The following is a 25,969-nucleotide window of genomic DNA, read 5'->3' as shown; positions in this document are numbered from 1 at the left end:
AAACGCACGTTTTCGGTAGGTTTGAACCACTGTGCGAGGGTGACACGCTTGGCATAGATGACCGACCCACAGCGACTCACGAAGAGCTACTGATTCCGATCCATAGCATAGCGGTGCAGCTTCTTCCTCCTTTGATGGTTGCTTATGTGGGCTCTGCAGCTCGCTGCTTGCAGGCAGCCTTTCGTTGTTACTGAAGAACAATTTTCAACGCCACACGCCGAAAGCACTGCTACTGCTGCTACTAATTTCGACGACAGTGGTGTGGTCGTTGGGAGCGTGTTGTTCTGAGTATGGCGATGAGTGTGCAAAATATTACGCAATTCCATGCTCCCTATTCGTACGCGCCCGAGGATCGGAGGCGAATGCCACTTCGACTTGTTTCGTCTACTTACTACTCTCTGGCGACTGTGCTGGGGAAGCAGCATATGCATGTAGGTAATTGGTGGATTTGTTAGTTAATTCGACACTTTTGGACAATTCTGGACATTTACCAGTTTTGCAATAGTTTCTTGTTGAAAATCAACATTCGGAAGCATTGTTATCGATGCGTAGCCATATTTCTGATCGATGGTTGATAAAAATTATTGAAATTGGACCAGGGGCAGCTGAGTTATTAACTTTCAAAATCTTTCTTAATTTGTTACATGTTCCATTTTCGGTTTTCACAAAGTAAGAGGCTAGATCCGGCCAAAAGTTTGAGGAACGTTGCGTGGTTTGAGAAACGGAAGCAGTCGTTTCTTCGGGCAGTCATTCATGTAGACTAGACCATTTACGGTTTTAGTTGCTACGAAGGGCTTGCTCCGTTTTCCGCACGAACAAACCGCCTGCCAAATCATACATTTCTTGGCGAACTGGGACTCTGTTTCCTGAAGGACCCTGAAACATCTGCTCAGAGCATTTTCGGAACGTTTGACGGTCGAGACGAAACCGAGAATTCAATAAACAAATCGAACAAAAATGAAGAAATACCAATACGATTCACCCAAATTAATTCCTTGACCAAAATTTGGAAAGTAATATTATCACAATATTTTGATTTCAGTACCGGTTTTAAACAACGCTTGATTTACTATCGCTTGTATAACAGACCATTTGAATAGATTATATTATCACAAGATATCCCAGTAAAATTTCTTTCAAAAATATCCATATAGGTCGACCGCCTCTCTGAAATTGACACACATATACCAGTAGGAAAACTTGGAATGTTTTCCTGATTAGCGTGTTAACCATGTCGAATCGGTGCACCAATACACGGCGGTACAGCGTGGAATAATAAATAATTCTTATAATCGTCCGCTGGTAGTGCGAGAGTCGACACGCGAGCCCTGCGAGAGCAAACGAGATGCATATTACCTACAGTCTGGATAAAATGTTCAAGCCGGACGAAGGGGTAGCCGTTTTCTCCCAGCATAGTTAGTCACGACGGCAGATGTTGGCTATACGCGCTGTGACTGCAGCAGAACTCAGTTGGTCGTTGAAAATCGAAGGGAACAAACGTTTGTACGGAGGGGTCTGCTCGCATGAACACGGCTGAAGCTTTCAGTGACGATTAGACGTTAGTAACAACACTGGTAATCGGTGGGTGGCAACCACCCCATTCGTCCTCCAGCCAGATGGACCACCACCGTACAAGAGCAGGGCCCCGTTGAGAGCGAGAGAACTTTACCCGTTTACCAGTCGTGAGAGTAAGTGCGTGTGGAAGGTCTCCTAAAAGAACAGTGTGGGACATTTTCCCCAATTTGTCCTCTTCTTTCTCTTGCTATACTGTTTCGGTTTTCCATCTATCCGCTTTTGACCCTGGCTTTCAAGCAGTCTGCGATAGTTTTGCGTGAATGTATGGTGAATTTTCCAACAACCGGATCCTCTAACAAGTGGAATTGAAAGTGAAAATGAGTGATTCGCCATAGAAGCCAGCAGATTTTGGGCGAAACGAAAATCAAGCAGTGTGGTGCTCAACAGAAACTATGTGAAAAGTACGTGCCGAGTTCGCCTACAAGTGTTTCTAATTTCACTCCAATTTTCACACTTTTCTGAGCACCATACACCCTCTCCAAGTATACTTTTGCATAAAAATAGTTTTACGATCTACAGTGAATAATCGCGAAAACCATCAGAGTGATTGAAAGAATTCCTAATCGAAAACGTGCAGAGGAAATTCCATCGTAAAACTCCATCCATCTTTTGAGCAAAGCGAAATGAAAAAAAAAAATGAATCACAAATTGGATTCCCCATGATGAACGTATCAGCAGGCAGCGTCGTAGGATAGAGGCTGAAAAAGGGCGGCTGGAGACATAGCAGACAAACCGGAGGGTGACTTCGGTACCAGTGATATGGCGAGCAATTTTCAGCGCTAATCGAGCATCGCAAGGAATTTTCGCTCATTTCGATATAATTTGAGCTTTTTACAAGTGAACAGCAGCGCCAGAGTCACCACCGGTTCCAGGTGCTCACATCTTGTGAATGCGGGATGAGTTCCGGCAACCAGGGGAGGCCAGTGAGGATAATGTAAGTTGATAAATTATGGTCCAAAAAAGTGGGTTCAAGTAGTTAGCAGACATTTAACGTGAGGCATATACCTACGAGGGAAAACAAATATGGGCGCCCAAAGATCCACAACCAGTAATGAGAAACTTCACGGGCCGGAGAATCTTTTTACTGCCGTCGGAGCGAGAGAATCAAACCGTATCTCTACTCCCTCGCGCAGTAAGCAATATGTTATCGAAGAGAGGATGTAGTACTACGGGGAAAAAAGTGACAAGAAGGGTGGCAGTAAAATAGCATCCTCCTGTGGGGGTGGGGTGCAACAACTGAGAACCAATACGTAAGTGGGTACTTGTTTATCGATATAAGCAAACTGATGCACGATGGCTGGTGACTTCGAGTCTAGTCAATAATTTAGAATGCCAATCGTAGTATCTCATCGGACTGTGTTGTCGTAAAGCAAATGGTGAATGGTGATCATGTTTTTCACTTTCATGTTTCACAACGCCTATCAACGCAAGTTCTCCAGAAAATGATTGATGATCGTGGTGTACTTTTAGTATAGTGCTTTCCCTAAAGCTGTTCAATGTGATCGGGACGTTTTATTTTCTAGGACCAGGGGTTCTTAAGCTTTGGGGTTCCGCATTGACCATTGTGAGCAAACTAGCTTAAATAGGGGGAAATGTCGTAAAACGGCTGGAGAGGCAATATGCGCATAAAAAGACATTTTGATTAACTTTATATTGTGCTGATAGATAGTATGCTGAGTTTTGACACATTTCTATATTTCAGATTTATAATGTTTTCTGCCAAAACAATTATTAAAATAAAATTTGAATAGTTTGATAGAGTTTTGATAGTTTTTTTTTTTTTTTTTTTTTTTCTTTATTTTGGAGATTTTTAGCCTGAGGCTAGTTCATCTCTTAAAGTTTTGATAGTCAATAATAAGAGCATTCCCAACATATCAAGAACAACAATTGAAAAGGCCTCAACTCCATTTTGTAAACAAACCTTTTAAGGCCACTTCTTCGCGAACCGAAACCTACATTCGCAAACCTAAAACACAATCGGGTATAGGAGAATTTCCCCATACCTGTTCCTTTGGTTGGTTTGCGTTGGCGGTATTCGGTTCGCGATAAAATGGCCTTACAAGGTTTATTTACAAAATGGAGTTGATGCCTTTTCAATTGTTGGTCTTGATATGATAAATAATCAACTGGCAGCATTGCAAGAGTTCGAAGTAGGCTGACGTGTTGTTTTTCTCTGCTGCGATTTTTGCCTGATAAAAATGAATGTTTGAATCCTTCTCCGATTTGCATCAAACGTTGCGTAACTGTATGTTATGGGCAATGATTCACATTTATGCCAGAATTCGGCCATTTTGGATAATGTAAAAATTTCAAATCGGCAGACTTTTTAAAAATATAGTAGCACGGAAACGATATTTCTGATCGAAATGTCTTCTGAAACAAGGTTGTAGAGAAAAATGAAGTATTTCAGAAAAAAAATGGTTAAAATTTTTGAAAATTAAAAAAAAAACTTATTTTTTCCCTTGATTTGTTTTTTGTCGTTCTTGTTTTCCGTGCTGAGCACCAATAGACGATTGCACAGGTGAACTTTTGCTCATCTACTGAAAAAAAGTTGACACAACAGTGGGGCCCTGTTTACTAAAAATGAACACATGAATAATTCTCGCGTAATATTTGAAAAGGGCCTATCAGCTTTTGTATATAATTTACTAGGTCTTTTTCACTAGAACCGAAGTACGCCCACGCAAACCAAGAGTACTATTGGGAAGGGGAGAATTTCCCCTACCCTGTGGTGTTGGAAGTTTGCGTGGGCGTATTCGGTTCGCGCGAAAAGGGCTTAACAAGTCTTGTGTACAAAAGTTGCGAATATTATTCATGTGTTCATTTTTAGTAAACAGGGCCTCGCTGTTGTGTCACTTTTTGTCGAGTGAGTAAACTCAAATCCATCCGTGCACTCGTCTATGCTACCGAGGCCGACCGGGGACCAACGGAAGGCGTGATCACCCAAGTAACATTGTAAGTTTTATCATAGTTTTAAAGCATTCTACAAGTCTAAATCATGGTCTTCAGAACCCTCATTAAACTCAAACTGTTACTTGGGCAGAGATGTTATGTCTCAGAACATGCCGGTGGTGCCGACTGGGATTGATTGAACCCAGGCCTGCTGGAGTGAGAGGAAATCACACTTACCACTACACCACCGGAGCCGCTATGAAAAAAAACTTATGAAATATGCAAACTTTTTAAATTTTTAATACCATGGACATTTGAAAATTGACATAAATCGTAAACAATAACTTTTTTTTATGTTCGCGCTTATGTGTATTTTTTTACAGAAAATGATTTAAAATATTTCAAACATTTTATTTTGTATAAATTACATTAAAAAAAATTTCACAAAAGTTCAAAAATTGTACCAAAAGTTCTTGTTGTACGATGTTTGTCAATTTTTTTTTATTGCTAATTTAATTTATTTGATAAGGCTCAAACGAATTTACTTTACAGAGCCGAGGATTCTTGGTCACTATACAATACATCTTAAAAATATAGTCAAAAGGTACAACACAATAAACATTTTATCTTCCGCTATCCAAAAAGAATCGTCCATCAGAACTGGAGTCGCTTCCAGTGGTTTCATTGAATGGCAGTTACGCCATCGAGGGGCAGAGCGCTTCCATTGCAAAACGTGGTCAGCACTCACACACTCATCACGAAACGGTTGCTTTCCAAAGTCGATGACGCATCGACCGAAAGAACTGCTGATGAAGAACAATGAGGAGGACCACACAATGGTTGCTGCCAAGAAAACAGACGATCGCGTGGCACACATCGAGAGTGGCCTGCTTTGGTCGACAGCCGAGTGAACACTGTGTGTCAATTTTTAAGAGTCCATAATTTTAAACATTCCAAAAGTTCAGTTTTCATGACTTCTTTCTTCTTCTTCTTCTTTTACTTCTTCTTCTACTTTTTCTTCACATTTCAGTCTTATTGCTTATTGTATATTAGCCTATTAGGTGCTCTTAACATAGTGTTCTAGATACACTTTCACGGTTATTAATTGAGAGCTTTCGATGCCTGTGTCAGAACACCGCACGGTACCGCACATCGTGCTGAAATATTGCTCGCTCCTGAAGCGAACACGCACTTGGTTTCGGTACCTTTTCCTTGCTCGCCACCAATGCGAAGAAGAAACCGTACCGAAGAGCCGTTCTGATTTGCTTGGTGCCATGCTAAAGTGGTTTGGTGTGCACCGTGCGGCACCGTGCCAAAGTACCGCGCCTCTATCAATTGGCGTTGATAAGTATGATGATTTGGTTAGCGGTTTACGTTAGAAAGTAAAAGAGGGAATATTTTTTGCTTTTTTTTACACACACGAAAATGAGAAACATCGTTGGAGTAAAGATAGTGTCCTAGCTCAGAGATAGTCGTTAACGCCAAAAGACTGATGGGTGTAAGACAGATGCCTCACTCTAACTTATGACTACCAAGCATTGGTGAGAAAGAGACTTTCATCCGATAGATGTAAATATACCTCTCATTCTCGGGATAGGCGGGGTTTTATATATGTGATAAGTAATGAATTTGATAAAGGACCATTCAATCAAAATAGGGTGCTTGATTTTCCTAAATTTAGTGTGACATCTAGCGCCACGCGATAACCTTTAACTCCGACGCAGGCAACGGCTGTAATTAAATTAATTCTATTACCTACTGCTTTAATTACATTAATTACACAGAGTAGAACATTACCCTAGACATTACTTGCATTTTAAGTCCATTAATTACGACTGTTATAGTAATTCTTAATCTTGAATATGTCGTATGAAAAAATGTTGTATGTGTAGGTATATGCAGTCTAACATACTCATAAATGATTAAATCATTTGTTCATGAGATTTAATCGATCGCACCACAGACAAACAGATGTAACTCTTTAAATAATGTTTCCTTTAATATATCGTAATGAAACTCACTAACGACATTTCGCGACCTTTTCGGGGCTGGTCACTGCGGACTAATTTAATATGCTTGTCAGCTGGGCGCCGCGCCAGTGTGAACTGTCAAACGGGAGACAAACATTCAGAAGCCACAAATGTGGTTACTCTTCTTACCAATATTCAAGTATTGTCAATCATACTTTTTCTTAACACACCAATAATTGTACGCACAATTACAGAAACCAGCAGGCTTAGTGACAAAAGCAGAAAAATCAGTACAGTTTTGATGACTCATCAGGGTTTTCAATTGAAATAAAACATATAATATGTAAGCAAAATTTATTAGAGTCATAGGGACTTAGTATTCCTGGCTCACAGGTTTTAGCGGGAATCCATTGACGAATAACAAAACAATTTTATACTGGAGAAAATTTTCAAGCAGTTTTCATTGGCAAAATAAAATCGATTGAGCCCGCAGTACCCAGAATCGGGGAATGAAGCTTGCTTGCCTAGTCTCAATGAATGTTGCATACAATTTTTTTTTTAAGAGTGCTCTTGAGTTAGGGTTCTTTGGTTTTAGCATCAGAATCACAGAATACAGAAGCTCTACTTTTAACATATCGAGTCATCTAATCAAATTAACACCACTTAGAACATCGACTTGTGGGAATATCGGATTATGGAGAGTACTAGTGAAGGTCTAGACCATCATGCCACTACTGCTGGATTGTTTTGGTTCTATCTCTTTCACTCTACTCTAAACTGAAATGCATAAAAAAATGACAAAATGATACACTCTTTGCACACTATCAAAGATCATATTGCACACAAAATCAACTATGTTCAAATCAAAACAAAAATACTAGCCCATCTGGTGGCTGATGGCACAAGCTTCTAAGAAAATTCTATTACAGCGAACCACATTATTTTAATTGATTTCTTCGCCAGTTAGTCGTCTGTCACTTCGTTTGTGGATTTACGGTCTTCGACATAGTTGTTGAGCATTATTTTTGCTATCTAAGCTTCAGGTATGGGTTTCTCGTACTGTAATCGAAACTTACTTTTGATTTGTCCCACAAAACCAAATCACATCCAAAATAATTTAAATTGGCTACAGTCCTTGGAGACTTTAAAAAAATCAAAATGATCAAGGGGTTGCAATCCGCATGCAAACTTTACCCACCCTAATGACTGTCTTACCCCGGATGGCCGGCTCACCCTAGTTATATATTACACTCAAAAAATTTCACACGCCATCATCATGTGTCTCACACTTAATTTTGCGCATATTGTGAAACACATCCATTTCATGTGTGAATCTTATGCTATGAACCATGCCTGAACACTATGGATTTGAATTGTGACACACTTGGATTCTATGTGCCTCATATGGTGATATCAATAGCTTTGCACACCATAGTTCAATATTCTACAATATTCTACTTTATCGAATTCTATTTTACCGACTCTAAAAATGAATCGACAAATATATAAATATAAACAAAACTGCCAGAGGCCAGAGCTTCCACATATATTTTAAATGGGTCTGATTTGGGATTCGATCATGGACTGTTGGGGTATGCTGCTGCCGGAGTCTTCGTTCGATCTCACTGTGCCACGGTTGTTCTCATATATGAGGCAGGTTGATAGGATAAAGTCACAACTCTTGTTATAGATGTTTACCTTTCTGAGCAAGCAATTCACATCGTATTGAAATGCAAAACACTTTAAATCCATCTGTTTTGAACAGTAGCGTGATTCAATGTGCAATACACTTGAATAGATAGTGAAAAAATTTCAACATTTCAAAGTTTGAAACACTATAAATTAACGTGTATAACACATTGAACCAAGGTGAAATACACTTAAAGTAAATGTGATTCTGCATTTAAAAAATCAAGTGTTTAAACACTTCGATCAAACGTGTGAAATTTTTTGAGTGTAGAGGGAGAGACTTTCGTTCTACAGCCAACCAACTGAAGTGTACTAGATGAACAAAAAATTCCACACTATTTACAGATTCAACCCGTAAAGAGTAGAACCCAGCTGTGGATTGGAACCATCGATGGGACGATGGTAACGATGACTACGGAGATCGACAAGGACAAGGCAGTATCAATAATCGTTCCGAAGAAAATGGCGTCCAACGAGAAAGACAAGGATAAAGACAAAGACCGGGAGAAGGACAAAGACAAGAACGCAATAAGCAACGCCAGCAATCCGCCTGTTTGCGGGACCAGTGCTGGCAGTTCTGCAGTCCCGGGTGGAAGCCGAGGTAGCCAATCGCACAGCACACAGGTCGTCATGAATCAAGATGCACCGAATATTTTAGTTTACAGAAAGGTTAGTAACTATGATGAACATTTCAAATTGTCCTATCTGCTTTGATCGATTCTCTTCATCGACTTTCTCTTTTCATAACCACTGCTATGCAAACAGATTTTGCGCTAATTCTAGCACATAGTTTGATAAAGCCTACCTACCTATCTAGTCGATGAAGAGAATCGATCAATGCAGATAGGACCTTTTGAAATGTTTATCAAGAGTTGTTTGCGTGGATGAATGAAATGAGTGGGTGTGAAATAATACAATGGTTTCCATTCTAGATGGAGGCGATAGTCGAGCGCATGCAAAGCGAGGAGGCTGGCGTTTCTGTGCGTACAATCAAAGCTTTCATGAGTAAAGTACCGTCCGTATTTACTGGTTCCGATCTGATCGCGTGGATCATGAAGAATCTTAAAATCGATGATGTTACGGAAGCGTTGCATATTGCACATCTACTGGCATCCCATGGCTACCTATTTCCAATCGATGACCATCAGCTCACGGTAAAGAACGACGGGACATTCTACCGTTTTCAGACACCGTACTTTTGGCCATCCAACTGCTGGGAACCGGAAAACACCGACTACGCAGTGTATCTCTGTAAGCGGACGATGCAAAACAAGACCCGTCTGGAGTTGGCGGATTACGAAGCGGAGAACTTGGCCAAGCTGCAGAAGATGTTTTCCCGAAAGTGGGAATTTATCTTCATGCAAGCGGAAGCCCAGAGCAAGGTGGACAAGAAACGTGATAAACTGGAACGAAAGGTGCTCGACTCACAGGAGCGTGCATTCTGGGATGTACACCGTCCGATGCCAGGTTGTGTTAACACTACCGAGGTCGATATTAAGAAGGCGTACCGCCGTGGTGCCTCCACGCACGGCTCAGGCTCATCCGGCGCGGCCGTCAATAGCAATCCAATCGAGCAACTCACTAGACAAATTAAGCTCTTGAAACTCAAGTTAGAACGTAGAACTATTAAGATCTCCAAAGTAGCCGAATCGTAAGTGTTGGGACGATGAGAGAGTTGGTGCGAATTTGCTGCCTAATTCCGACGTTTTTCGTTTCAGTTATATATCATATTTTGAACAGTATCACGAATACGATTATTTCCTCACGACACCTGATCAGCCAAACCCTTGGATTACGGACAATATTGAAATGTGGGACACTGATCGAACTGCGTAAGTGTAGATTGCTCGTGGTATGTATACCATTTTTTGATTTGAATTTTCCTCCAAACAGCAAAGACGTATCGCTAAAACGCGTGAAACGATGGGGCTTTAGCTTACGAGAACTATTGATCGATCCGGTCGGAAGGGAGCAATTTTCAAAGTTTTTGGACAAAGAGTTTAGCGGAGAAAATTTGAAGTAAGTAACATTTTGCCAGTGACAAAAATATCACTCAATATTTTCGAATAAATAGGTTTTGGGAATCGGTCCAGAGCATGAAAGCGCAGCCGCAATCAAAGGTGAAGGAAGCGGCCCATGCAATCTATCTGGAATTTCTGGCCCCGGATGCGGCCTGCCCGGTGAACGTAGATTCGAAATCGATGGAGTTGGCCCGGGAAGCGGTGAGCAGTTCAGCGCCACCGAATCGGTGGTGTTTTGATGTGGCCGCCGCCCACGTGTATCACCTGATGAAGAGTGACTCATACTCGCGGTACCTTCGGTCCGACATGTACAAAGAGTACCTCAATGGGTCCAAGAAGAAGATCAAATCCATCCCGAATCTTTTCGGTGTGAAACGTTAGACAAGCTTGGTATCGATCGGAAATTCGGTTATTTTAGCGCGCTGACGATTTGTAGTGGACCCACAACAAATAAAGCAAAACGACCGTTTTAAATCAGGTTATACCAAACAGATGCCCATTGAATTGAACTGTAGATTTACTAGTCGGTAAGGCAAGCAAGTTAAGACATTGTGTAAAATCAAAACCAAACCAAAAACATAAGGAATTGTTAAATATACTTCAAAGTTAGTGTGATTTGCTGGGACCTTATCGGGCCCTGACATGAAAAACCAACCATGTGTAATACAATTATCCACGATAATATTATTCACTGAAGAAATATGACTTGAGGAAATGCTTGCATATTCTGATGAAATAGACGAAGACAGCATCCAAAGAAAATCATAGGAATATTATTAAGAATCTGAGAAAAATATATACTATACAGATGACGGAATGTCACGACAAATCAGGGAGCGAGTTTTCGTTGGATGACAAATTTTACATTGATGACATTGATTCTCAATGTTTCATGTTGGTAAAATGCAGCACCGTATCTCCCAAGTATGAAATTTGGTTTTATGAGGGTTCATTAGACTATTGTTTAAACTTGTAGAATGCTTTAAAACCTCGATAAAACTTGCAATGTTATTTGGGCTAGGCTTCATATTTATCTAAGCGAAGTTTTTCCTTCTCGAGGTGTATTTGTTTTTGCACAAACTTCAATGACATTCTGCGGATCCAAACACATAAAGCAACCAACGATACAGACAATTCGCTTGCTATGACTACCACGATTTCAATCCCAGCCGAGGTCGGTGGAATTTTTCTGAGGCATAAAAATCTCTGGTGACGTCTTCCTTCGGAAGGGAAGTAAAGCAAGCCGTTGGTCCTGGCCCATGTGTGTTTGAATGGGTGCGATATCCTAGGCAGGTGTGGAAGCTGCCTTCCTGCACATTCGATTGCTGTCAATCGATGGCAATCAATGTCCGTCGGTGATTGGCGTTGACGGCGACTCTGTAGCTCTTTACTCCTATGGTAAAATCCATAAGCAAACGTCAGACTGCACGTGAAACATGCCGGACTTCGTACTATCCTTTCACTTTACTGAAAATTTCCATAAGAATCTATCAATCTTTGCTAGAAGAGACGATTTTTCGTCTGTGCTGGTGGAACTAGATTGTGGAACAGAGACGTTAAATAAAGGAATGAATAAGAAGAAGAAGATGAAGACTACCACGACCAACTCTCACTACAATACTGCTCAATCGGAGTGGTAGATGTAATTGGATGTAATATTAAAATTTATGTTTTGCTGTGTAGTAAAGGAACTTTGAAATATGCCTAACCCCTTTGCCACTCGCTCAGTTAACAGCACACAGGAATTCACAAATCAACTTCAGGCATCAGGAGAGATTCGGGAAAATGGAGTCATGGTTTTATTTGATGTCACTGCACTTTTGCCGAGTGTACCAGTAAAGAAAGCCATCTGCCTTTTAGAGGACTGGCTTCTGAAGCAACGTGAGGATTCTACTTGGAAAAACAAAGTTTGGTCATATCTCAAGCTTACTTGTCTTTGTATGGAGGAAACTTATTTCATTTTCAGATGAAATTTTTATAAACAAACTAAAGGTGCTACTATGTGCAATCCGCTTTCCCCATTTTTATGTGAATTGTTCATAGCTACTGTGTCAGATGTTATAACGAGGATGCGTTGTTTACGAGTATTCCGAATACAACGTATGACTCGTCTAATTTTGCATAGCATTTGCAATGTAAAATTAGACGAACTATACGTTGTACTCGGGGTACTCGTATATTTACAACGTATATTCGTTAGAAGTCAGGTAACACAGTAACCTAGAAAATATTCTGGAGGATAGGAATTTGTTGCCCAAGTGTTGGTATAGGTACGTGGATGACATTTTTAGAATTGTCAAGAAGGAAGATTTATCGAAAATAAAAAAAAATTTCGGCCGTAAGGTCATAAGGACTTCAAATTTACTCACCAAGAAGAGAAAGACGGCAAACTTCCTTTCTTAGATCTTTTCATCAATTATACTAATGCTATCGACTTGTGGACTGTTTTGTAAATAAATTTTATCGGCTTTCAGTCTTTTAGCGATCATCATCAGGGAAACGTCAAACGTTCAAATTTGAAATCTATAGGAAACCAACAAATACAAACAGAGTAATATCAAGCTCTTCAAACCATTCCCATCAACACAAAATGGACGCTTTTTACCACATGGTTCACAGGATGCAAACTCTTTCTCCGAGCGATACAGGCAAATCAAAGGAAATAGCTTACATTTTTTTTTTAAATCTCTAGACCTAATGGGTATCAAGAAAAAACAATTCAGGCAGTTATCGGTAAAACAACAATAATTATAGGCGTACTTTGACAACTCTTACACCAGTAACTGAAGGTTTAAAACGGGTAGCGGTGAATTTCGACAAAACCATTATCAAACCATTGAGTTCGAAGTTTAGAAGTTTTGGCCAAATTTAGTATTCAGCAACAGGACAAATCAGTTGGAGTCATTGTTAGGATCAACAAAAGATGCAATAAATATCTTAGGAAAAGCCGGTGCCTACAAAATCTCTTGTCCACCCCAGATTGTAATGATATCTTCATTGGTCAGACGAAAAGGACTTGGAGACGATGCTGCTCGCGGACATTTCAGAAGAGTGGTTGACATCTCACTGCGGTCTGAAAAATTATCTAGAAACTCTACACAAGAAAAATCTTCTTCTTCTTTCCTTTATTTAACGTCGGTCTCTGTTCCGCAATCTAGTGCCAATCACCAACGGCAGGGTTGCTTCCACTCACTTGCTATAAAAAATCGTTTTTCAGAATTATTAAGTCATTAGATGTTATAATGTTAATTAGTACTTGTAAGTTACAAGAAGAGGTCGTGACGTATGTGGTTGTCTCATAATACCTGTCAATTTCGCTTTCAGAGCGTCACAATCAGCAATCTTATGATTCGTGAGCGTTCACTCAGAGTGAGCGCTCACGAATCGTCAAATCGCTGATTGTGACGCACTAAAAGCAATATTTACAGGTTTTATATGCCAAAGACATACTCCACGACCCCTTCTTGTAACTTACAAGTACTAATTACCATTATAACATCTAATGATTTAATTATTCCGAAAAACAATTTTTTATAGCAAGTGAGTGGAAGCAACCCTGCTTACAAGTACTAATTACCATTATAACATCTAAAGCCTGGTACGCAGCTGAAAAGAAAACGGAAAAGTAATTTTTGTGGATTTTTCCCAAAAGAAAATTTGACAGCTATAGTCTGCTAAATTTTGAGATTATAGGGAGATGTGGTCAAATTGTAAAATCAACACTTATTAGTGTTTCTGTTGTTTAAATGCATCCAAAACATCAGTTTTGCAATAAACACCAACATTACCTAACGGAATAATTGATCAGACCATTATTCCGCAAGGAAAGTGAAATTGCATTCAGAATGCGCCACCTTCATGTCGATCACGATACTAATGTAATCGATCTTTCCTTTACCGATTTCTTTTGAACTGCGTACTGGGTCAAGAAATGCTAAGGAAAAGAAATTTCTTTAGCATTCCGTGTCCTATCCCGTAGCACGTAAAAACGTCATTACTTTTCAGCTGCGTACCAGGCTTAATGATTTAATTATTCCGAAAAACAATTTTTTATAGCAAGTGAGTGGAAGCAACCCTGACCGACGGACATCGATTGCCATCCATTGATGACAATCGAATGTGCAGGAAAGCAGCTTCCACACCTGCGTAGGATATCGCACCCATTCAACACACATGGGCCGGGACCAACGGCTTTACTTCCCTTCCGAAGGAAGACGTGATCAGAGATTTTTATGCCTCAGAAAAATCCCACCGACCTCGGCTGGGATTGAGCCCAGACCCATCAAGGTGTTAGAAAGCAGTCACGTTTACCACTACACCACCGGCGCCGGCGCAAGAAAAATCGACCAAGTCCACGAAAACAGTAGCACTGAACTGTCATTCGATTGTGGTTAACCATAATAAAATATACCATAAACGAACGATAATATAAATGGTTGAACTATTCCACAAATGGTTTGGATGATACCTCACATACGTCGTTAAGAAAATTAACCATAACATTTTTGTTAGAGAACCCCGGCGGTGCAAAATTTACCTTATTGTAGTTTCTACCAAGGTTGCAAAGACTCATTTCAGCTAAAACAATGTTTTTCTAAATTATGAAATAATTAGATGCCATGATCAAATTTTGAATTGGTAGGATACAAGAAGAGGTTGCAAAGAATGTGTTTGACATATTAAACCTGTTTATGTCACTTCATGAGAGTCACAATCAGCGATTTTTCACAAACTCACTCACTCACTCACTCACTCACTCAGCGATCAGCAAATCGCTGATTGTGACTCATAGAAAGCCAAATTTACAGGTTTTATGTTTCCAACGTATACTTTGTAACCTCTTCTTGTAAGTTACAAGTAAAACATGCCATCATACCATCTTTTGGTTTTATTATTCCGAAAAACATTATTTTAGCTGAAATGAGTCTTTGCAACCTTGGTTTCTACTGCACAATTCTCGATGAACATTTCAAATGGTCCTATCTGCTTTGATCGATTCTCTTCATCGACTTTCTCTTTCATCAATAACTCAGCTGCAAAAGCTTTCCCTTTTGTATTTGACATTTTGGGCGCTAGAAAAGATCCTCCTTTATCAAACTAGATGGTATAATTAGCGCGAAATCTGTTTGCATAGCAGTGGTTATGAAAAGAGAAAGTCGATGAAGAGAATCGATCAAAGCAGATTATTCCCTTCCGTGTAACCTGGCCGTTTAATTTTATATAGATTGCAAGCAAGATATAGCATTTTTCATCAGTGTTCATTCTAAATTCATCCTTTGTGCAAGTTGCTCGACTTGCTCGTTTGAATCCATTTCACCCCTACTTCAGACAGCTGTCAAATGTACTGTTGTCATCAGCGCTGCCATTAATACAGATTTATCTGTATTATACAGATTTTTTAATCTTAATACAGACCCGATACAGAATACAGATTTATCACAGATTTTTTAAATTACAATACAGATTTATACAGATTTTTATAAAATGCTTGAGAAAAAAAAATCAAAATTTATAAAAACAAAATAACTTTTTTGATTGTATGGGGATTTACAGTATTAATTGAATATTTCCAATATAAGCATGTATATTAAATACAAGAAACATTTAACTTGCATTGAAAATGTATTTCGTAAGAAATTGCGGATTTTCTGATATTCTCCATACTGCAAAAATGATTTTACCAGCACTGGCGGGGCGACATCTCTCGACTTTTCGGTGTAACTACCACACAAATGATGTAATTAATTGTATTCATCTATATTAAAAATATCAAATAGTAATGAACTCGTGCACTTTTTTGCATTTAAAACTGCTTATCAGGAAGATAATGAATAGAAACTAAAATCTCCATACATTTTCAAACGGCTTTATATCACTCTTATAAATATGTACGGACGATATCACAAATGGCGCAATTATATCCCGTATGGTTAGTACGATAGCCCGAATAGGTGGTTAAGCACTTTTTATGGTTATTTTGTATGCACTGTATTTGTAAAACAACAAAACATGATTAATTAAGAAAAAAAAAATCGTCAATACAGAAAATACAGATTTTTTAATAGAGTGGATACAGATTTTTTATAAAACCACCTGGCAGCTCTGGTTGTCATTCCGTTTTGCAGTCTTTTCGGAGTCCGTCTGGTCCTTCATTGACTTTTGCAGTCACTTTTTCGGTGGAGGACATTATTTTGTGAATTTGCAGGTAGAAGTAAACAATGTGGTTCGAAATCCTGCCCTCATTCGGCATCATCACTGCCATACTGTCCGTTCCTGGTTTTGCCCTGTATGGGCTGCATGTGCTCGCTCTGGATAATGTAAGTGGAACGACTGTACACTACTGGTTCGAAGATCTACGAGGTTGCCCGTGGTTTACATAACAGCTTGTTGTTAGACCGATGGTGGTTGAAATATATATAGTATGAATAATAACGAAGTTCCTCTCGGCAGGCTTACCGGCGCAACACCGATCAGAGATGGGAACGCGTCATGTACGTTCGGGACATGCGACTCACTGGCAATCCCTACAAGGGCAATGTGAGTATCCTAGATAGAATTTGTTTTTTTTTTATTCCGGTTCAACCTAAGTTCCGGGCCAGTTTTCAAAAACATACGATTCTTTGTACACCCGACCTCGGTTGAACCTGAACGATAACCGTATTCCCGTATTCGGTAGTGCATACGTTAATATGATTTGAAACTATTTCTTTTTAATTCTAGGGATTGGAAGCTATTCCGGACAAATAAATTAAGTTGATTAATTTCCTGTCAAATGTTGTAGATTAAACTGGATCTTCTTTAAATTGAAGAAAAAAAAAAACGTTTTATTGTAACAAAAGAAAGTAAATTGTTTGGTTTGTACGGGGGTGGGGGTCAACTCGTCGATCGGTGCAGTGGCTGCGTTCTGATGTAAACATCAGGATACGCTAAAAGTAACACACTCAATTTAGGGTTACTTTGATCTCATATTATATACTGTTCTTCCTTTTTTTGTAAAAGTAGTGTTGCAACGGGAATGCGCCTTCCGCACAAACGCGAACCTTATCTTGACCTTACCGAAAATAGTTAAACATTGTTTATAATCCCTGCTAAACTTAAGCTGAAATGGTTATGGAACTTTACATGATAGGTTTGTGTGATAGTTTTTCTTTTATATCTTTATTAAGGTGACTTTCAGCATTGGGCTGGTTCGTCTCCATCTGTGATATAGTTTAAACGTTATGTATTATGGAAGTGAACCTTACAAATAATGGGTAGTTAAGAACCATTACCTAGGGGCAAGACGGCTGCACTCAGAACTAATATTTTCACAGCGAGTAAATTTGTTCTAGTTTTCACTGGAAATCCTATGTATGAGTGCTAATTGCAAGACAGCCTATATTACGTGATATAGGCTGTAATGTGAATGGGGTATAACTAGGGGCAAGACAGCTTTTGATCATGAGTTAAAACCGAGTTAATTTTGAGTAACTTTGAGTAGCTCGAGTTATTCAAAATTCAATACAAGCAGACTCAGCAACCATGTTTTTGTTATGCTCATTTCCCAGATGTCAAACAATATCATCTAAATATCATCATCTCTCTCAAGTTTTGTCATTTATCGTGTAATTGTTCCATTCTATTTTCAGATTATAAATGAGTCTTCTAGTCGCACATCTATGAGTACTGACTTGAAGAAATTTAGCTTTATGCTATTTCGCTTTAATCGACGGTATACTAGAAGCAGCCTTGCTTTTACGATAGAAACTGTATTATCAACCATCTCCAAAATCGGTTCCGTAACCTCGTCACAAGCACTCGTTGGGTTGCCGTCGATGTTTATTCAAACTGATGACAGTTGCCCTGATTCCACTTGTTAACATAGGACTACTTTGATCACTTTTGAGTAATTATGAGTAACTCAAATTTACTCGATATAAAAATATTAGCTCGGAGTACAGCTGGCTTGCCCCTAGGGGTATAACTCATAATTACTCAAAAGTAATCATAGTAGTCTCGCATTCGTAAAAAAAATAAAATTAAATCAATATAAACGAACATAAGCTGTCAGAGTAATCATTTATTCTGGTTTTGTATTCTTGCAACAAATACTCAATAATCCATGTGTTTTTCTTTTCAGCATGAATTACCTGAATTTCTCTTATAAGCGTAGTCTCAGAACAATGGTAGGACAACAAAGTTGAAAAATCAGGAATATGTATTTCCGAAATGATCCGGAGAAGGCCTGGTAGAAAAACGAGTTCGTATTTGGTGTGCTTTATGACGGGTCGCCTGAAGTTTTCGGCAAACGGTGTGTTCTTTCAATTAACTACTTCATTTGAGTAGTTAAAATGACGTTTACTACCACTTGAACTTTGAAATAAAACATTATTTTGAGATTATTTTTCTGGAACCTCAAGAAAAGTAGCCAAAATTTGTGCGTTTCATGAAAAAATAGAAATTAGTTGGTCCAGTTTTGTGAAATCGCTGGTAGAAAGTCACGCCAAAACTGCTTGATTATAAATTATAAATTTCAACATTTTATTGCCACACCACAAATCTGAAATCGTGAGTGAGCTGCAATTCGAAGTGAACAAATATATCAATCCCGGTATAAACTAAGAGGAAAGGTTTTACTTTAATTTTTTTATTATTGTAAAATTTTATTATAAATTATTAAATTCCTTGACATTACCCTCAGAAATCGCGACTGAATTGTGATGGTACGGTGCATGTGCGAAAGAAGAGAAAAAGTCCTATCAGTAAAATCTTCGATCAGTTTTCAGACAATACAGTCTTTGAATCAAAAAGCCGTAGTCTTTGGGGGTTATTCCGAGAGTCAAAGCGACTTTTGTCACTAGTGAAGTGAGAAAAGTCATGTCGTGGTGATGTGACTCTCTGTGCTAATCAAATGGAGAAACGCGTCACCACGACAACAGTGGCAAAAGTGGAATAACCCCCATCTATGATATTTTTCGTGTCTATGCAATCTGCCAAAATGTTTGTAATGGAGTGCTAAATAACCGTGTTCAATAACCGTTTGTATCATCACTATGATAAATTGTGTCACTACTCCATGTTAACTAGAAAATCCTACTATTATAATCGCCATCCAATGATAAGATTTTCCTCGGCAAACATCTTTGCAACACCTATTGACTTGATTACAATCACATTATCCGTTTCAAGCTATAGGTAATCAAATGGCATATTTAAAAAAAATCACAAATTTTGGTGTAAATACAGAAATTTTTTAAATATGTCTATATGGACCATAGCATGCTATAATTACAAATGGCATCAAAATCCAATTTAAAAAAAAACATTTAAGCATGTGAAAAATCAAAATCTCGGTAGGTTTTTTTTACACGGTACATATCCTCCGTGTAAAAAAGACCTGAGTGTATATATTCCTTGGATACCGTGGGTATAGATAGGACAATGGCCTCCAGTCTGCCCCGTATGATCATATGAGATCTGGTGTTGAATAAGTGAAGAATAGTGGAGAAGCTCAAAATAATATTAAAAAAAACTATTCTAGACCAACAATTGAAATAGGCGCAACAACCAAACGTAAACAATGGCTTTAAGCACAAAATTCTCGAGAATCAAAACACTCCCACACACAAACTAACAATGCCATTCGATAAAGGAAGTTTGCTTTATCAGATGATGATGTTAGATATCTTGGATGTGCTTTGATTCTCGTTTAAAGTCATTGTTTACGTTTGGTTGTTCCGCCTATTTCAATTGTTGGTCTAGTATTGTTTTGCAGAATCGACTGCTATCAGCTGTTTTGGTATAGATGATACGATAACGTGGAATCTCAAGTAAGGTAGCAAGGAGAGAATCTGCCTTTCTGCACTATGGGCTATGGCGGGTTCCCATGATGGTCAAAACAAGTATCATTTTAAGCAGTTTACGTGCGGCGTGAACACCATGCATGGACCTTACTGAATACCATAACCATTACCGTTAAAGTTCTCAAACCATAAGTAAAAAGATTCTAATATATTTTTCTTTCCGAAAATGTATGGAGAAAACAAGAATTTTGAATACCAAGTTTGTGCTGGAATTTGGCCATTTTGACTCCCGCCAAGTTTCCGAAAAGAAAATGATGGGTGCAAGCAATTTTGAGCTTCGTTTTTTAGTGGCATTTGGAATGCGTTGTGGCTAAACATGTAATACCCCGTTCACATTACAGCCTATATCACGTAATATAGGCTGTCTTTCAATGAGCACTCATACATATGATTTCCAGTGAAAACTAGATGTATGAGTGCTCATTGCAAGACAGCGTATATCACGTGATATACGGTGTAATGTGAACGGGGTATAACCATAGAGATAACTCTAAGACAAGTAGGTCCCGAAGAAACGTGCTCAACTTTTTGGCTCACCTCTGGTACTATCTTCGGTCCCAAGCTTGTCGAATCACCCCTCGAAACATAGGAAAAACCAATAACCCCTCATTTTATCTGTCAAACTTTCATAGCGAATCAAAACAAACATTGCGTAGTACTAGAATTTCGACTAGAATAGGGTACGTTAATCGTTTGCTTGGGACCAATAGGCTACTAAAGTGGTGAGCCAATTTAAAATCGTTAGTTTCGTATTGATTGTTGGTATAACCATAGAGGTAACTCTAAGACCAGAAGGTCCCGAAGAAACGAGCTCAACTTTTTGGCTCAGCTCTGGTACTATCTTCGGTCCCAAGCTAATCGACTCACCCCTCGAAACTTAGGAAAATCCACTAACCCCTCATTTTATCTGTCAAACTTTCATAGCGAATGAAAACAAACATAGTGTAGTACTGGAATTTATACTAGAATGGGGTACGTTAATCGATTTGCTTGGGACCAATAGGCTAGTTAAGTAGTGAGCCAATTTGAAATCGTTAGTTTCGTATTGATTGTTGGTATAACTCATCCGAAAGTAGCAAATGAGACTCGGCATGTTTAGGGAACGACTGGTGAAGAAACCGTGAAATTTCGTTGAAAGTTTATAAACTAAGATAATAGGAAATCGTATATGTGACTGTTATGCTTTTATGGGCAATGAAAGGCATTTCGGATCTATTGAACCACTTTACATTTACTCCTTTTCTTACATAAAAAGCTTTCTACTCGTCCTTCTTTATTCTGTCTTCTATAATTTCTGCACTTTTGGTTGTTGTTTTTTTAGTTCAACATTAAATACATCGATCTGCTAATCAGCAATAGTTACTTTATCCTTCTGAAGGTATTTTTGTTTATTCGCTATCCTCAAATTGTTACAAAATATTTCCTCCTATAATATGTTTCAGTTTATATCCATCCTAAAAATTATGCCGTTTTAGTCCGGCGCACTGGGCTCTTCTCCCATGCGGGGATCTTTCTTGCTGGTAATGTGTAAAAATCTGTTTTTTTTTTTCTTTAAATGGAATGTCTCAACCCGAGTTCTAAAAAGTCCGCATTGAACAAGAGCCCAGTTTACCGATGATATATCGTGTATTGTCGTTTACTTATTAAATCTTATTTACTTGCAATATGAAAACCATTATTCATAAAGACTCTGCTTTGGCAGGTTGTCGTGGCTACTACTAAAGCGCCCCATTTCGCAAGTGTGTACAAATCGAAAATAATGCAGAGCCCTGGGATGCTTCTACAACGGGGGGAGAAGGGAGTATCAAAAACACACATACACACTCAAGATATGGGAGGGTAAATCTCCTGTCCCAGTGGAACAAATATCTAATTTGCATCCAGAATTGACCAATGTCGGTAGGTTTTACTTTTAAACATGTTTGCTTGCAGCATCAATATACTATAGGATAATTATTGTCCTTTATGTTGTTAGTATTCTGTCTACTAGGTATTGTCAATGTTTTCCGTTTGGTTTTCACTTAACACTTGAAGAGATTAAACTCCTACTTATATTGTCTCCGTTATCTTGGAAATAGTTTGAACACTATAGTTATATATGTTTTAGTTAATTATTTATCATCATTTGAATCATTGTTTCCTTATTTGTTAACAGAACATAAAGCTTGAGCAACCAATATCTCAAACAGGGATTTCATTATATTTTGTAAAGTGCATTTAGTGCACGGAATGGTATACAATAAAAAGGCTGCAACTTAGCGTATTGTTACGGTAAAACTGCTATTTTCAACATTTCGTTTTGCTATTGCACATGTGGTTCATAATTTGTCGGTTTTGGTTGTCATAGAAAATTATTATTTTTTTGCTTGTAATTTTATTCAGCTGCTGTCTCGTTATTCTATGGCATTCATGTGTCAGTGTAGCGCTTGATTTGCTAAAAAGCGTTCCGGATTATGTTGTTGTTCAATCGAACTTGTTTGATATCAAATTTACTCATTACTCGCAAACAGTTTCTGCTCCCCTACATACATGTGTGGGAATTCATGATTCAGTTTTGTAGATACATTCAGCTGTCGTTCTCGTAACATTAATCATTCTGTATAACAGATAATAGCGTTTATTTTATTTGGTATAAGTCATCATCCTATATACTTCCAATATCAAAAGCACATTAGTTTCTGCGTCGTTACAGTATGGATTTTTGTTTAATATAGCTTCCTTATTGACCATTAGCTCAATTATTATATATTCTTTTTACTCTTTACAACTTATTTCTAGGCTTTCATTAACCTTAAACATGAATTTGTTCCTGTTGTATATGAAGAAATACATAAAATCTATCATTTTCGCTATTAGATTTGTGTGTTTGTGTTGTATGTGTGTGTGTTGTGTAAGTTCCTATATCAGAAGGTGATAGCAACTACGGTTTTACACTAGAAATATTCTAGTTTTAGTTTGTCCTATAAGGGTATGGTTACCGTTGGATAGTTACAATACATTCTTTTCTTGTTTTCACTAAATACAATTTCCAATGTGTGCGTCTTTTGTGGATTTTTTCTCAGTTGATTCCTATCATAAAGCCGATATGTTTTGTTCACAATAAGCCAATAATCTGAACCCACTGTGGGAATCGAGTAAGGTTGCAAAGTGAGAGAAGTAATGACCGAGGTAGGTAATGACTACTATTTGGAGATCGTCATAGAAAATTTCCCAAATTTTCTTTTCAATTGAATGAAAAATGAGCGCTGAAGAATTTTTTGAAGTCAATAGAGTAGTGGCAGTTCATCACTTGTTATTACCATTAATTTATTGTAAAATGCACAATGCATTTGAAGTTCAAAAGTTCTGGGAAGAGCTTCCCTGGAGATATGGGAAGAACTTTCCTCATCCCAACTAACAATTTCAGCTTTCTAAGCTGACTTTTCGAGCTTGGTGCTGTAAATTAGCTGAAAAAAAGCTGCAGATACAGTTACAAGCAGAAGCTTGCAAAATGGAGAACGTTTACTCAACTTTACCACAACCATTATTCAATTTGTCAGACGTACTGAATAACAGCAGCCAATAAACGCTAATGTCACTTCTATGCAAATATTATTCATCTTTCAACTTGTAGCTGCAAAACAAAGCTAATAAAGTGAATATATTACTCATTTGATGGCTTCTACACAACCAACCACTCTTGCTGAATAACATAAACATCAAAAGTGTTTTTTCAACTACTACACAACCTGCACTCAGCTAATAAACTGTGTTAGCACTACTTTGGAAGCATTTTTATAGTCAACTAGGTTTATTTTTAGACGTGTGCAGTTTTATAGCTTTTACTCCGCTCCTTTACAAAGCTGAACTAACTAGTCGAGAAAAGTGCTTCCTGTGCACTATTATAAAGCCTCTACTCAGCAATCTTGTTGTAGAAGGTCATGTAGATTTGTTTACGTAAGTTCAAAGTGTTTGCTTAGCGAATTTGGTAGTGGCATGGTTTGTCAATGCGGTCGTCTTGAGTGTGAGTCCAGGTTCCGGTGCAGGGTAACAATTTGGTGGGTGTGCTCATAACTAATTTCGGATAATTTGATTCGCAGCTAAATTAAAATCAATGAATTTCTCCACAAAGAAAGCGCAAACAATATTTAGCCCGGCTTCAAGATAATGCTTGTGTAGTGATTATTGGATAATCAGGAAAAGGTTGAATAAACGCCTTTCAAGTTCACACACAAGTAAACAACAGACTAACAGCTGTATAGAAGCGTAAATGGATATGCAATAGGACTTTTCACAAACGTCCCAACAGCCATAAGTAGCTGACTAAGTTCGCCAGATTTGCTTGTATAGAGGTTGAGTAAAGGTTACCTCATATCGTATAGCATTTGAATACAGCTTGAGGCTGTATAAATCGTTTACATAGTGAAAAATGTTAGTTGGGATGTTCATGGAAGAACTTTTCTAGAGTTCGTAGATGAACTTGCCAGAACTTCAGAAAAGTTCATCCCAGAAGTATTGGGTAGAAGTTCCTTGGAGTTCTGGGAAGAACTTCCCTCATATTCTGGGATGAACTTTCCTGAAGTTCTGGGAAGAAATTCCCCGAATTTTTTGGAAGAACTTCACTCGTGTTCTGGGATAAACTTCCCTCAAGTTCTGGGAAGCACTTCCCTCATGTTCTGGGAAGGACATCCTTGAAATTTTAGGAAGAATTTTTGTGAAGTTTTGTGAGGAACTTTTCTGAAGTTCTGCGAAGAATTTTCCCCAGCAGCACACGTGGTGCAAAACGGTTGAGGCAACTGATGTGACTGATTGCATGATATTGCCGCAGCTTTGTGCTGCTTGGGTTTCTGTTGTTCTGAGATGAACTTCTCTAAAGTTTTGAGAAGAACTTCCTCAAGCTTTGAGTAGATATTCTCTCAAGTTCTGGGATAAACTTTCCTCAAGCTCTGGAATGAACTTTCCTCAAGTTCTGAGATTAGCTTCCCGTAAGTTCTGAGAAGAATTTCCCGGAATTTTTCCGTGGATTTTTTTTCTCTAAAGTTCTAGCAAATATTTCCTTTAAGTTCTTTGAAATTTTTTTAAAGTTCTTGGAAAAACTTCTTCTTGTGTTCTGGGAAGAACTGCCCTGGAATTGTGGGAAGTAATTACCTGAACTTGTAAAATGGACTTGCGTTCTGGTTCTGGGATCAATCCCAACTAACAATTTTCACAATGTAATCGCTGTACTCATTTCATTTATACAGCCTCAAGCTGTATTCAAACGTTATACGATATGAGGAAACCTTTACTCAACTCAACCCCTATACAAGCAAATCTGGCGAGTAAACGCTCTCCAAAACTATTTTGCTAGCTTCTGCTTGTAGCTTCTTTTCAGCTACTTTACAGCACAACGCTGGAAAAGTTGGCTTATAAAGCTGAAAATGTTAGTTGGGAACTTCCCTAAAGTACTAGGAAGAACATCCGTTCAGGGGAAAAACACAACAGGTTCAGGGGAAAAAGATCCTAAAGTCCCTGGGGCTCTGGGAAGAGCATTTCTGAAGTTCTGAGAGGATCTTTTTATAGTTTTCCGAAGAACTTTTCTGTAATTCTGGGAAGGAGTTTTGGAAAGAACATATCTATAGTTCTGGGAAGAACTTCTTTGAAATTTTTTTAAATTAATTTTCTGTAGTTCTGAGAAAGACTTTTCTGAAGTTTTGGAAATAATATATCTAAAGTTCTGGGAAGAACTTGTTTGAAGTTTTCAAAAGAGCTTTTCTGAATTTTGGGGAAGAATTTCCTCGATATTCTGGAAGAACATCCCTAGTTTTTTGAGAAAAAGCTGCCTGGAGGTCTGGGAAAGAGTTTTCTGAATTTTTGGAAAGAACTTTCTTTCAGTTCTAGGAGAAACTTGCCTCAAGTTGTAGATAGAATTTTTATAGATTTCTGGAAAGAATTTTAGGGAACTTTGTTTCAGGATGTATTCTTTCTCTTGATTTGTTTTAAGTTGATTTTGTTTTCTGAG

The 25,969-nt window shown here is 38.4% G+C and overlaps 2 protein-coding genes and 1 long non-coding RNA gene across 3 annotated transcripts in view; 2 read left to right on the top strand and 1 right to left on the bottom strand.

Annotated features, from left to right (window-relative positions):
- The window catches only part of LOC135711186 (uncharacterized), a 239,414-nt gene extending 225,015 nt beyond the window's left edge, over window positions 1-14,399 (bottom strand). The window contains exon 1 of the long non-coding RNA XR_010518458.1: window positions 14,317-14,399. This is a non-coding gene — a long non-coding RNA (uncharacterized LOC135711186). The remainder of the gene's footprint in view (window positions 1-14,316) is intronic.
- On the top strand, window positions 1,537-10,979 carry LOC135711150 (regulator of G-protein signaling 7-like). Its single transcript, XM_065233891.1, has 6 exons — window positions 1,537-2,509; window positions 8,472-8,795; window positions 9,059-9,777; window positions 9,845-9,958; window positions 10,020-10,145; window positions 10,201-10,979. The coding sequence occupies exons 1-6, from the start codon at window positions 2,465-2,467 to the stop codon at window positions 10,526-10,528; spliced, it is 1,656 nt and encodes a 551-aa protein (XP_065089963.1). The 5' UTR covers window positions 1,537-2,464; the 3' UTR covers window positions 10,529-10,979.
- A 1,859-nt stretch (window positions 14,400-16,258) lies between the features above and the next one.
- ND-MWFE (NADH dehydrogenase (ubiquinone) MWFE subunit) lies at window positions 16,259-16,950 on the top strand. The gene is made up of 3 exons (XM_065233853.1): window positions 16,259-16,464; window positions 16,598-16,684; window positions 16,868-16,950. Exons 1-3 carry the CDS (start codon window positions 16,366-16,368, stop codon window positions 16,892-16,894), a joined length of 213 nt encoding a protein of 70 aa, XP_065089925.1. The 5' UTR covers window positions 16,259-16,365; the 3' UTR covers window positions 16,895-16,950.
- Window positions 16,951-25,969: the final 9,019 nt, after the last annotated feature.

This window comes from Ochlerotatus camptorhynchus, unplaced genomic scaffold (genome assembly GCF_037179485.1).
Source record: "Ochlerotatus camptorhynchus isolate MF236.1 unplaced genomic scaffold, CSIRO-AGI_Acam_v1.1 ptg000423l, whole genome shotgun sequence".
Taxonomy (NCBI): domain Eukaryota; kingdom Metazoa; phylum Arthropoda; class Insecta; order Diptera; family Culicidae; genus Ochlerotatus; species Ochlerotatus camptorhynchus.
Note: the sequence above shows the minus strand (reverse complement) of the source record. Positions and strands in the feature narration are given on the sequence as shown.